This window comes from Artemia franciscana, chromosome 7 (genome assembly GCF_032884065.1).
Source record: "Artemia franciscana chromosome 7, ASM3288406v1, whole genome shotgun sequence".
NCBI lineage: Eukaryota > Metazoa > Arthropoda > Branchiopoda > Anostraca > Artemiidae > Artemia > Artemia franciscana.
The window spans coordinates 52699300-52714325 of NC_088869.1; the positions used below are offsets into that span (position 1 = coordinate 52699300).

Genomic DNA, 15026 nt, shown 5'->3' on the forward strand with positions numbered 1-15026 from the left:
CTATCATCGTGGTGATCTTCCAGAGGCCTGAGGTTGGAAAGGAATTGTTGAGGGTGTTGATTTAAATCAACATTATTTTATATAAATCTTGAATAAGAACAGCAGTATTTTTCAATGTACAATATGTCGAGATTAAAAGTCGAATAGTTCCTATGAAATGTTCAGCCAATGTCGCCTTTATATATTATGATTATAATAGAGCAATGCATTATGTTTCACTAGCACCATTTTATATGTGGATAAACAAATTCACTACCTCAATCTGTTTGAATTTTCCTAGAACAATCTTGTTTTAAAAAAAATTCAAGGGCTTTAGCAACTCATCGCCTCTCTTTGAGGGAAATGAAAAGGCATGTTCATAGAGACTAAAAACCCTGATTGTAAGTAAAATATACTTATATGGACCATTGCGTATCCTTTGAACCTTGTCCCGAGTCAAAAGATCTGGTTGTAACGTATGTAATGGGAAAAGAGATTTAGTTTTTTGATAATGACTATCGCGAACTCTGTGATTTCAATATAAAGTGTAACATGTTTGACTGTGTAATTACTCTTTCACTAGCTTCTTTTCAATTCCGGTATCTGAGGAAGTAGGCTTAGGGATCTTAACTTTCTACTTCACCTATATTAACGTAAAAAGTTTCAAAATCTGCGTCATTGTGAATGTAAACGTGTTGTGAAGTGTCAAATACCCTTTTGCATACTAACAGGTGATGCACTGATATTAGGAAGCCCTCGCCTGGTACCTTTTAATAGAAAATAATAGCCCCCACTTGTTTTGCTACTATTTTCCGAAAATGATTTAAAATCATTTTTTGTTTGACCATGTTTCCTTAATCAATTTAAAATAAGTTTATTCCCAATAAGACGTTTTGGAAAATTTGATGAGTTTAAATATTAATACACCTATCTGTCAAATAATTTAAGTCTTTTACGATTTACAATCAAATCTGATATTAAATTAAAAAGATTGTAGGCCTTGCCGTAGATTGTAACTTCACTTTCTTTACCACCAATTTGTTCATGTTTATTTTCAGCGAGGTCCAAAGCCTTTTATATTTTTCACGATACGATTGGGGTTAAAAATCTGCAACACTTGCTAAAACTTTAGACAATGACAATTCTTCTTCTTGTTTTGGTGCCGGTTGTTGTGTTAGTGAATTTCGAGGTTTGATGTGATCAACGACATGTACACTGAGTAGTCTTTCACGGTAGGATTTATGCCCGTCGACGAGTCGAAGGGCATCTTGAAGCAAAACTAATTTTTTATTGTTGGCAACTGTCTCATTGTTAATGAATTTACTAAGATAATCTTCAAAGTGCTCTTTTGTTGAAAGGGCGCGTTCTATTTGTGTCAATTTGTTGGGTTTTGCCATTTCTAGATAACAGTGTTTACAAATCCCTATATTATTGGCAGCAACATTGAAAAGAAGCTACAGCTTGAAGAAGCCGTTTTATTTCAAAATCTTTTCCCTTACTTTTGCATGCTAGGGCACATACAAGTGAACTATATTGCTTTTTCCGTTGCTTGACTACTTCTGGTGGTTGACCACTGCCTTCAGTTAAATTTTAAATAGAGTCTGATAGAAGATTAATGAATTCCTTGTCAACACCATTTTTGAGTATAGCCTTCCTAAGCTGCAGTTTGGAATTACCTTGGACGGAAATTAAATGTCTGTTTTCATTTAGTTTCTTCAGTGTCATGATGGCAACTCATGACCTTTTCCACTCTTCATTGGTAGATTTACGGTAATTTCATTGTCAAAGATATCAGTGACTACACTGAAATCCTCGGGTGTATTTTCATTTAAAGTCAATGGAATGTAGAATTTGTAGCCTGATTATATGTCAAGAGTAGTAATTTCGGTTAGCCGGGATATGTATGTTTGTTTAAAGTTATGTTTAGACTGGAATCACGGACAATCCTATAGTTGATATCTTAAGTACTATGTAAAGCTAGTGTTCTCATACATTTGCTCTGATGAAAGAGATTGTGAAGAACAACGGTTACGGAAATATGTTCATGATGAGTCCGGACTGTGAATAATTGTAACACCTCAAGAGGCTATTCTTTAATAGACTAAACTAAATTATTAATAACAAAACACGAGTTTTCCTCAATAATATTAAACATTTCAAGTCCCCATATTAATTTTGTGTCTGGTGCAGCATTCTTCATTTCATCATAGGACTCTCGCCATTTACCATAGCAATAGTAGAAGTTTTTGGTTTTTTTAAACATTTTATCATGATTTTGAATTATTTTCGTTAAAAGGGTCGTTTTGCCTGACATTGATGGTCCGAAAAAATGATCTGAAAGACGTTTTAAATTGATTCATATTACTTATCTGGCTGTCAAAATACAACTAACCGAGCCTTACTTCATACTTTTGAATGAATATCTATGTTCAAAAAGACAAAAAAAACACAATGTTTCTTTAATATGAATTAATGCACTAAAAATAAAAAAAAATACATTAAATAAGCAATAAACCACATGAGATAAGTACTTGGACAGTAGGAAAACTTGAATATTAAAAACAATTGAACATTCAAAAAAGGACTTAAAAAGGGTCCCACGTGGAGGGCTGGATGCGTCCCCCTCCGAAGGACACGGTAGCCACTGCAATGGCCGAAAGTCAGATCCGGGCCTAACCGGCTAACTGACTTTAAATTAAAAGTACAATATTAAGCACTTTTGAAAACAGCAGCAATTCCTTCTTGCGCAAACACTGGGCGAACATAAAAAATCATAAAAAATATATAAACAAACTGCTGCCGTCCTCTCACCAACTGGACCGTCCTTCCGCCAACTATTGAGTTTTCTCCAGACTAAGAAAGTGTTTGTACTATACACATACATTCCGTTCCCAAGTGAGATAATGACCTTGTGGTAGAATCTTCACACCGTTCTCTTATACATAGACCTTGTCCGATAAAGCAGACATTGCATTTTTCTCAACTCTAATTGTATAATTTTTAAATTTTATTGAGCGAATCACAATGACCTTCACTCTTGGTATTAAATTATTTTCTAAACAGTTTCTTTGTACAGGCATGTCGATATTTTTCTCCGCATAGTGTGTAGGTATGACTTTGCAAACTTTTTGATTTTCTTATTGTGAGTTTGTACAAAGTACACCTTCGGACGTACACAACGGCATATTAAGTCAACTCCCCGTCTCGGATTTTAAAATTAATTCCATTTTCCTCAATAGTGGTAATGTTGGGGAAACTTGGATCACAAGGATTGTAAAGGCATTTGCGATTCACATACAGGAAAGAGTAGTGAGACATTGTGGACGGATGAAGGGAGTTCATATAGAGAGAAACAGCATCCGACTTCACAACGATGCATTGTTCCAGTCGGATCAGTCGGATCAGTTTGTCCAGTCGGATCAGTTTCCAGGATACGACTTCCATGGAAAACACACCCTCCCCGCATGGATTTTATACAAAAAAGTGCTAATTCTTGTCGATAACTAGACCTATTTTTCTCTACTGAATTCAATCCATCACCGGCTGAGGAGTTGAAAAATAATAACCCAAATTTTTCATAGACTTTATCCATGTTTTTACAGAAAATATACAACAATTTCAGCACATCATTTGCCAGTTACATTTTACAATAATCCATTCCTATTTTTACACCCGCCCATGGTTCAAACTGATCTTGCAAATTTATAGTCGGCAGTTGTACATTAATACATTGTACATTGATGCAATTGATACAATGTTTGTACAATGTCTTAGTCTCTAGTCAGAGTTGTAGTACCCATATGGGTATATGCTCTTCAAAATCAGTAAATCATACAATTATTAATGTGGAAAGCACCGTTGAAGGAGAGGTAAACTATTAAAATCGTCGCTTTTGTGTAGCCTACTTGAATTAGTTGCCTCGGGCATTTGAGGAAAATTTTTTAGGAATATAAAAAACAGATTTCATTCAAGCATGTATTACCATTATCAAGTGATTTCCATTTGAATTTTAAGACCAGTAACTTTTCAGAAGATTTGGGTATGACGCTATGAGAAAAAGAACCATCTACCCGTGCGCCATCTATTACTTAAACTTTCCACAACCGCGCCAAGGAATTTGATCATAGTTGGAATTTTGCATGTAAACGGTAGAAAGTACTACTGTTTAACGGTTAAATTATCAGATTTATGTGCGTGTCTACGAAAGTTACCCACGGTCCCTCCCCCCGATAAATTAGATCACTGAAATGATCATGGTCACAGACTTGCGTTTCTCCACTATCCTCAACAAATTTTCCCTCACACACAAAACATATTTTCCTATTTTTAATAGCCAACTCGTCCTCTGGTGATAGATTCATTGGATAATTTATATTGTGCAGACGTGAAATTTACTTATTGGCTGTTTTAATAAGTGCAACTATGTCTGTGCCCACTCATTCTTCTGTACCTAATGTCTCAAATACCTCTACTAGTTGCATGGTATTACACGAGCCTCTTTGTGCGTTGGCATAAGAAAATGCAATGGGCTCGTGTTCTTTCACACGATTTGAATTCAATGAATCTCATGCATCCATGAGTCTGTCCTCGATATCTAGCGCCACCTTGCCGCTCTACAAGAGTGAACTTTATTTTTTACAAGATGACATTGTTACCCGAAACCGTCTCAACGGACTGGTACCCATGACGCTTACAGTACATCAAGTGATGTTTTAATTTTAACTATGTACGGAATCTAGACCGATACATTGGACAATAAAAGTATTCGCTCCGATGTGACCCTTTCCTTCGGTGAAAACCCAATTGGATCGGGCTCTGTCGCAGGCTTGTAAAGAAGTCATACCCTGCGCTTCACCAACTGAAAAGACGGAGCCCTCACTGAATATATTACCCCCTCACATCTTTAGATTGCCCCCCTTCAAATTCTGTATCATACTAATATGCTGTAAAACCAGTCTTTAAATTATTGTTAGTCCTCTCAAAAATACCTATCCCCTTAAGTGTTACAGGATATTTCCTCTTTAAATAGTAAAAGCTTACTTTAAGAAACTCTGCCCCTCCGCAGCCTGATGAACTGCCTAATTGTTCAAATATGTCTTACTTTCATCAAATTTCAAGGGTATATGGGCTGCAACAAGGACTGTATGCTTTAATCACTTAGGTCCCCTGATAAAAGAAAAGCGTTGTACACCTCCGCACGCTCTCAAACCTTCATTATATTTTACATCACCTCTAACCTCCCACATTTTAAAAAAGTATATTTTTAAATTTCGTTATGTTTAACTTGAAACTTTCAAGAAATAAAACCACCAACTCACTTCCCATTCTTTATAACTATCACCCTTGTGAAAAATACTAGCCACACAATGTGAAAATAAACCCTCATAACTTTGCAAGTCTAGATGAAGTGTCAGATTTTTTTTGTATGTAATGCGAGTACACTTCACCCAATTTCTCATTTAAATAAAAAAAAATGTTCAACGGATCATTTAATACTAGCACGTCTATCCCCCTCCCGAATCTGTTTATCAAACAGTTCGTGGTAACAAACTGTAGTAAGGAGCGACCCGGCTCAATAGTGAAATAATAGTTTCTTACTGTTTTAAAAAGTAGAGTTAAGAGAAAGAGTCAAACTTTAGCGTAAAGAGCGGGCGTTGAGGAGGAAAAGCCCCTTTCATATACGGAGTAATTTCTGTTCGTTTTAAGCTTTAATGTTGCTCCTTACTTTCATTTAAAAAAAACTTGTTTTTTTATTTAATCAAAAGAGGATCGAGTCTTGCCCACATATTAGTGTACTACGTCAATCAAATCCGAATGGATGTTACCAGCTGTAAGAGTATTATAGTCTTCAAACTCAGATCTAAAAACATAAACAATGTGCAAGGTAGAGTTAGCTAAGTAAAAATCTGGTAATTCAGAGGGTGACTCACTTCTACTTTGTCCTGCTCCCCTCTTCTCGGTGTCACTGTGGGATCTGGGCATTTTCCATTTCTCTAGAAGCCTCTCGACCTAGCTTGGTAGCGCTTGAGTAAGCAAACGATCCAAGAATTCCGCTTCGAAACCGAGATCGGCTATAAAACTATCTACATCAAAGTTGGGGGTGCTTCATTAACAAGATTCACCACCTCACAAACACCTCCCTCCTGCTCGCTTTTCTTGGGTCCCATTCGAGCACAGAAACTCTCACGAGATTCTGAAGATGACAATAGGATAGGAGTCTCCTTGCCATGAATTTTGGGCCCTTGAGTCGTTGGTAATCATCGAAAAGAGCTCATTCACTTGGAAATTAAAGGGGCTAGTGCCCTTTTTAATCGTTGAAAGTGATTGGAGGGTTGGAACCCCCTCTCAAACCCACCATTTCCCCAAGAACATCCAATAAAAATTTTGAGATAGCCACTTTGCTCAACGTAGTTGAAAGTTTGGGGAATTATATCTTTCAGGATGATAGCCCCCCCACAACCCTCAGGGCAAGGATTGTAAGTTGTATCCTGGGGGCATAAAAAGTTTTTTTAGAAAGGGTGGTCCTAGGAGTTTCGAAGGGGAGCTCATTGGATTCGTAATCAGAAGTTCTAGTGTCCTTTTTAAGATTGAAAGTGATTGGAGGGCGGATGATTCCTCCCCCACACCTCGTATTTTCCCGAAATACATCTGATTGAAATTTTGTGATGGAAATTTTTTGTCCTAGAAACTTCGAATAGGGCTCATTCAATTGGAAATTCAAAAGGCTGGAACCCTTTTTAATAGTTGAAAGTTATTGGAGGGCAATCGACCCCCTCCCACGGCCACACTTGCCAAAACACATTCAATCAAAATTTTAAGATAGCCATTTCGTTCAGTGTACTTATAACCTCTGAAAATTATACCTTGAAGATGACAACCCCCTTCCTCCCACAGTCTTTAGGGCAAGGGCTATAGGCTGTGCCCTCGGGGCATATAAGGTTTTTATTGAAAAGGTGGTCATGTGAACTTTGGAGGGGGCTAGGTGCACTGATATTTAGAAGTTATATTGCTCTCTTTAGGATTAAAGGTGATCGGAGGATGGAAACCCCCTCCCCCAGAAAGACAGACAAACCTCCCATTTTCCTGATATGCGTCTGATTTTGAGATGACCGTTTGCTGTCGTAGGGCCAGTGCCTTTTTAAATAATAAGAAATGAGTGAAATTCAATAAGCCCCCCAGGACCCTCAATTCCCAAACTGCATCTAATCAAAACTCTTAGATAGCGAGTTTGCTTAGCGTAGTTGAAAGATCTGGAGATTATGCCTTTGAGGATGACATACACCCCACCCCCCACAACCCTCAATGCAAGATTTCCAGGCCATGCCCAAAGGGCATATAAGGTATTTATGGAAAGGTTGGTCTTAAACTCTGGAGTGGGCTCATTGGATTGGAGGTCGGATATTCTAGTACCCTTTTTAAGAGTCAAAATGATCGGGGGGTAACCATCCCCTCCCCCGTCGTATTTTCCGCAAATATATCCGATAGAAATTTTTATGTGGCCACTTGTTCAAAAATAGTCCAAAGATAATATCATAAGGCTTTTGGGGTTTACAGAATCCACCAGTGTCCGGGAGTAAGGGCTGTAAGCTATGCCCCAGGGGCATATAAGGTTTTATGGAAGGGGTGGTTGTGGACCTTTAGAAGAGGCAAATTTTATTGGAAATGTATATATCTAGTTCCCTTTTAAGAGTCAGACACAATGGGAGAAGCTAGCCCCCCCCCCCCGACATCCTCTTTTTCCCGAAACGCATTCGATTGAAATGTGAAATATCCATTTTGTTACCAATAGTCCAACAATTTTATAAAAATGTCTTTAGGGTGGACACAATCCCCCAAAGCCCAGGGCTGTAAGTTAAGCCCTGGGGCATACAAAGTTTTTATGGGTTATCGTATGCACTTTGGATAGGACGGAGCTCATTTGATTAAAAGTCGGGAGTTTTTAGCCCTTTTTAAGAGTCAAAAGTTGATGGAGGGCGATCATTCCCCCTAAGCCCATCATTCCCCAAAACACATCTGATCAAAATTTAAAGACAGCTATTTTGTTCAGGCATGATGAAAGGTCCTTTAACTGTGTACTTGGGGATGTCAACCTCCCCACAGCCCTCAGGTCAAGGGATGTAAGTTAGGCAATTCGCTCATTGTTTATACATATTATTTATTATTGACAATGGTATACAAATTTGAATTTTCCTTCCCAAAAGGACGAAGCGCATTCAGATGAGGCTTTCAGGGAACTTTTAGGAGAGTTTTGAACTTAATCAAAACATGTTATGTGCATACGGATTGCTAAAAGGGTGTAACACAGGAATAACTGAGTATATTAATTAGAAAATTCAGGAAATGTTAAGAGATATGATCAAATAGGCAATGTTTGCACGGTACCAATACTACTACAACTATCACCAATACTACTAGCACACTACTCCATTAACAGTATTGAGGGAAAATTTGAACAAAAATCAAAAGACATTATGTGCAAGCACATTGTCAAAATAGAATATCTCAAGAATTAATATGTATATTAAGTTGGAACTTTCAGAAAATGCTTTAAGGGGAATATCATCTCTCCAAAACACAGTATATGCACATTACTGCTACTTCTACTGTTACTACTATATTTACTACAACTACTTCTAATGCAACTATTTATAAGGCTAAGAGCATTGAGATAAAATTTCAAGATGTATGTGAACATACGATTTATCAAAAGGAGATATCAACAATGTTGTAGCATTGGCTAATTGCATTAACCTGAAACTTCCAGGACCTGATGACAGGGATGCTCTACTGGCCAAAAGGTAATATGTTAATACTACTGCTGCTAGTAGCAGTACCTCTATTCCATACTATTACAAGCAATATCAATATTACCACTGTGACTACTATTACAACAATACCTAAGGGCAAGAAGGTGAAATTATCAAGGAATTTTTGAGGGAAGGTGAACTGCATCACAACATGCCGTCATTAAGCATGTTCTCACAAAGGTGTAACAGCAATACCTTATGGTGTGGAACAGTTTGGTGTGTGAAGCTGAAACTAACAGGGTTTGTTGTGAGGGATGTTGGACAAACCAAAAGAAAATATTTGCATCCTAATGCTAATGCATCTACTCAAACTACTACTACTGTTACTATTCTTACTACTTCTTTTACTACTACTGCCACTAAATCTTAGGCTACTACTATTAACTCTACTCCCACTAGTACTACTACTACTACTGCTATTAAAACTATGGGTATTAAGGCGAAAAATTTTGCATATATAGAAACTGTATGGAACTAATTCGAAACGCACTATGCCCATAGAGGTTGTCAAGCAGACGCATCAGAAATGCTTCAAGAACAGTGTTGGTATTAAGCTGAAAATTTCAGCGTGTGATAAAGGGGATGTTGAAGAAACCAAAAGTGTTATGTGCATGCTCCTACTAATGCAGCTAGAACTATTACTACTGCGCAAGTTAAGGGCATTAAGGTGAAGCTTTTATGGAATATTCAGGTGGATGTTAAACCAAATGAGAATAAACTATTAGCATTTAGGCTTTCAAAAAGGTGACAAAGGAATATTTGAAGAACAACTTATACTAGTTAGTTAGACCTTTATGGGTAAGTTGTGGGGGATTTCGAACTAGAAAGAAGGAATTACGTGAGTAGTTTTAGTATGACTACTACTGTTACTACAATTAATGACACTAAGGGTATTAAGGTGAAACTTTAAGGTAATGTTTAGGAGGAGTTTCAATTAAACGAAAAACTTTTATGCATGCAGGTCTTCAAAAGGGCATCTAAGCAATGTCATAGGCAACACCACTCTATATTAGCCATAAATATTATTAAACTTTTAAAGAAGCAATTCGATTCAAAATTAAAAGCTCTGGTGCCCTTTCTAAAAGTAAACAGAAATTGGAGGTCAAGCAACCCTTCTCTCAAGCTCATTCATTTTCCAAACGTATCCAGTCAACATTTCGATGCAGGCAAATCGTTCAGCATAGTAGAACGGGTCAAAAACTGTGTATTCAGGGATATTGGGCATGTCCAGACACCACAATTATGCGATTGGACCATTATGCTTTGAAACTAAATATTACCTTAAACTAAATGAAAAGGCGTTGCGGTTATGGTTGCCAATAGGAGAACTCAGCAATATATCGAGAAGAACTGGGGGTATTAAGATAAAACTTTTGGGTTTATTACTATTATTGCTTCTATTCTTATAATTTAAATAAATAGAAAGAGTGTAAGTGTATCAAGGTTGTCAAAGAGCATAGATATAATCTTTTGGGTGTTATATTAAGTTATAGTCTCCAGGTCAACTTCAGGAGACATAAAATGAAATTGAAAAATACTGTTTATGTCAGGATTAAAAATTGTTGAAAAAGTTTCTCCAATATACAATTAGCAACCCAAGCTATGGATTCTTAAAGAAAAACCGAAAAGCTATAAAAAACGAAAAATATGAAAAAACTATGTCAATGAAAATAAAAAGAAAATTAATTTAAAAATATTTTTCCATAAAACAAGTTTTTCAAAGAAAAGTAAAGAGCTCCATTAGGCCAAAAATAAGCAGAAAATAGAGTAAAATAATCTTCCAAGCGCAAAACTACCACAAATTACTATCAATAAATAAATGAAACTCAAAACAAACAGAAACAACCATGAATAGCCAAGTCAAACTCAAAACAAGCAGAAATTAACATGATTAGACCCCAGGCCTCCTCAAGACCAGAACATAATTTGCTCTTTACTGAAAAGAAAACATGTTCTAAATATTTTTACCATTTTACTTTCATAAATAACAATTATCTCAACTTTAAGGAATAAATAGCAGTATATGTCAATTACACTGACAATCCACAGTAATATTCTGTTAAGTAAAATGCATATTAAGTTCTGGTATTGAAAAGGCATGGGGGTTATCAGCCATACTTACGATAATATTTGATCTATACTTCTCCGATCGGATTTGTCACAATTAAGTTATGTCTAATTATTAGAGTGCGTGTCTGCATTATTAGAGGGAAGGTTCATGCAAAAAATGTATTTTAAATGTTAGAAAAATATGCAAATACGTAATTATTTTCATTTGATGTGTCTATAATTAACTATAATATTGTATGCACATCCTGAAAGCGAATTAAACGTGAATATATAACCCTTTGACACGGACTATACTGCAATTGATTGATAAGATAGGAGATTAATGATTTTGCGACCAAAAGCTAGCTTTTTTAATATATAGTTTTGTTTTTAGACACTATACCGTGTGAAATATTATGTAATAAGGATATTAAAACCAAAACTTACATATGGTGAGTTACATTTTTTCAGGTTGTTGATTTCTCTCCAAACCTTTATAGGAAACTGTTTTCGAATATTCTCGACATACACTTTCTTCAAAGCATACATTTTCAATGTATAATTACATCTTGCTTTAAGAACAACTCCATGTGCACCTTCACCAATGTTTCCAATAATCTCATAGTTTTCCATTATGCAAGAAAAGAAAAGTCTCAGAATACAAAATCCTAGTATAACATACTTCGGTTTCCATGTCAATGATCACATAACAAACCGAAAACTCTGCCATCTGATAATGTATGCATCACCATTTTCATCAAAACAACACATTTGAAGGCTCAAAGAAAGTATTTTAAACCTATGTATAAGGTGTGCTATTGTTTGTTCAATTCATTTACCTTGAAATTATTTATTCAGCATAAGGACCTTCAGCCCTAGACCTTTAGCCTGAAATCAAAAAAAGGATTAACGTAGCCCTTAAATCTCTTTTAATGCATAAAAGGGCTAACTTTATAGTCTGTTATTGCCTCTTTTTTTAGTCGTCGCCATAGAACATAATTATTTACGGGTAGTTAATTATCATTAACAATATTATCGTCCTTGCGCAAACACATAGTATGAAACTATAATTGGTCGATCTTGTTTTTTTCTCTCAAAGTTAAATTTTTGGCTAAATGATTTCTTAAAGATTACCACTATAATTTTATCTGTAGGGTCACTGCCGGTTCGTTGACATGTATTACGGAATCAACAGCCTTACGTTTGTATTTATATGGCTGGAATTATTAGAATGAATTATTGAGAATAGAGTCATGGCCAACTCACGGAGTTGGCCCAGCTCTAAATGGGTGCCTGGAAAAATCTGGGGAAGGTAAACAGGAAGGATTTCTATAAGTACAGGATGGCTGGTCCTACGCTTCTTATTACACTTCCTGACTGAAGAGCCATGAAACGGAGATTAGAACTGTCGGTAGTGACTCCCAATGTCGTATTCTTAATTCTCACTTACTATTGAGGATAGAAATATTATTCAGAATTTGTTGTATTGACTTAAGTTCTTTTTATTAAATTTGTAATATTTTATTACCCGAAACTGTTTATAATTTCAAACCATCCGTATATCTGCTGACCTGATATTGTCATATTATCCTTAACCCTCGTAATCAGGTAAGAGGACCCTAAACGCCAAAGGAAAGTTCTTTCAGCATTTTTATTGATTAAATAAAAGAAAGTTTTTTTTAACTAAAAGTAAGGAGCAACAATAAAACTTAAAACGAACAAAAATTGTTCTTTATAAAAAGAGGTTGCCCCTCCTTAATACCTTGCCCGTCAAGATGAAGTTATTTAGCACTTTTCAAACAGCTTCTTAATCTAATTAGGGATTGGGCTTTTTGTTTCGGGAGTCGTATTTGAGAAATTGGGACGGACATTCAAACTTTAAGGAAAGAGCAAAGAAATTGAGGAGAGGGCAAACCACTTCATATACGGAATAATTTCTGTTCGTTTTGAGATTAAATGTTGCTCGTTACTTTCAGTTGAAAAATTTTTGTTTTTTATTTAATTTCTGATAGTCTTTCAAATAACGCATGTAAATCTGGCACCCCCATTCATAAAAAATTCCCTCCCCTTACGGAAAAATTTTCTTTGGAAAGTTCCTTCCACGTAAAATACCCCTCTGCCGTAAGTTCCTTCTTGACAATTCCGTCTTCACTGAAAACTATTATACGTAACCAATGAGTAAATTATGTATCTTACAGCCCTTTCGCCAAAGTTTATGGGGGGTAATATTATCCCCAAAGGCATAGTTATTGAATCTTTCAACTATACTGAACAAAATGGCTATCTCAAAATTTGAATAGGGCGACATTGAACAAAAAATCGGTTTAGGATTGGGTCCAAGTGCCATCGAATCTTTTTGTTCACTTAAAAAGGGCACTAGAACTTCTGATTTCCAAAGAAAAAAGCCCTCTCCCGATCTTCTAGGATCATTGATTCAATATGATCACCCCTGGGAAAAATATACAAAAAAAAACAATATATAAACACACATCAATGATCTTTCTTCTGGCGAAAAATACAAAATTTGTGTATATAGGAGCTTGAAACGTCTTCAGTAGGACTCTCTAACATGCTGAATCTGATGGTGTGATTTTCCTTTAGGTAACTTGATCTTTTGGGGTTGTTTCTCCTCTTCTTCAAAAATTGAGCAAATTTTCTCAGGCTTGTAACTTTTGATGGGTGACATTGAATATTGAACTTGATAAATTTATATATTTTGAATTAGCATCAAGATTCGTTTGTTTTGATGTCTCTACTGTTATCAAGACTCTGGTTCTTAGAGCTTTGGATGCTATTGAGCCGCGTTGCTCCTTACTTACATTTCGTCACCACGAACTGTTTGATCTGGCTTCAACATTGGGCTTCGATTATTAATTAACACACTAGGGAAATCTGGTACCTCACATTTAAAGCAACATGTGAAAAACAAATCAATTCAATTCTCTTTTTTGGTTCTCAGTTGACACTTTGAAAATAATTTTCTCATCATCTGGAGGGAGGCATCAAATGGAGGAAGTAACTTCTTCCACACTTTTTTCTCTTTTTGTCATCTTTCTAAGGTGAAAGGTCCGTAAACGCTTAGGAGAGTTTCTTTCACCTCTTTAGTGATTTGGATTGGATTAGATTTGGATTTAGTGATTACTGGCTCTTTATTTTGAGTAAATATGCAAGTCAATTCTGGTGCAACCCACATAAAGTTAGTAAACTGCTAGAAAATCTGGCTAGTAAAAACTAGTGAATTTCTCTTTTTCTAGTATCTCAATCGGTAGTTTAAAAATTATCAATTACGAATAACGGTTACTTATCACCTTTAAGAGGCCCAAATGAAGGGGAGGAAATTTGTTTCGATAGGGCTAATTACTTTGTAATTCCAGAGAGATAAGTTTATGTAAAGTTTACTTAGAGATACACAACAAAAGTTTAAAAGTTATACAAATAAATGTGATTATTTAATAGCATTTTTCTGCAATAAGATCCGAAATGGCTTAAGTGGAGTCTTTAAAAGAAAAGACAGGCCCAAAAATATCCAGTTGCTTCTTAAGGTTGACCTTTGCTTCTGTGGAGAAGCAGAAAGCGATTAAGTTATTCGGTACTTCCGATATGGACGTTTAAGATACTATGATGCTACTTTACGAGTTGACCTCTAGTAATTCAAGGAGAGTTAGTATTTTTTTTTTCTTAATCTGTGCACACAAATAGCATATCTAGAAAAGAATTATTCCGCGATTCGGCTCTTACTTTACTTGCTATGGTTTATTATTACTATTAATCAAAAAAACTTTTTCCACAAAGCAGCTTTTTCAAAGAAAAGTAAAATCCTCCATTAAGCCAAAAATGAGCAGAAATAAAGTCAAATAATCTTCCAAGCGTAAAACTATCACAAACCACTATCAATAAGTAAATGAAACTGAAAGGAAGTGAAATTACAGTAAATATCCGAGTCAAGCTCAAAACGAGCAAAAATTAACTAGGGCTTATAACCCCCATGCTTCTTAAAACCAGAACATAATTTGCACTTTACTGAAAAATTAAATTTAAAGACGAGTTTTTTCAACTGAAAGTAAGGAGCACCATTAAAACTCAAAATGAACTGAAATTATTACATATATGAGGGTATATCCCGCTTTTCATTACATATATCCTCAACACCTCGCTTTTCACGATGAAGTTTTTCGGCACTTTAAAAAGGCT

The 15026-nt window shown here is 35.8% G+C and overlaps 1 protein-coding gene across 1 annotated transcript in view; it reads right to left on the minus strand.

The window, feature by feature from the left end:
* Nucleotides 1–11516, minus strand: part of LOC136028635 (cyclin-dependent kinase 20-like) — a 46545-nt gene extending 35029 nt beyond the window's left edge. Inside the window, exon 1 of the mRNA XM_065706464.1 lies at nt 11283–11516. Within this exon, the coding sequence (XP_065562536.1) occupies nt 11283–11468 (186 nt within the window). The 5' untranslated portion in view covers nt 11469–11516. The remainder of the gene's footprint in view (nt 1–11282) is intronic.
* Between the last annotated feature and the right edge of the window lie 3510 nt (nt 11517–15026).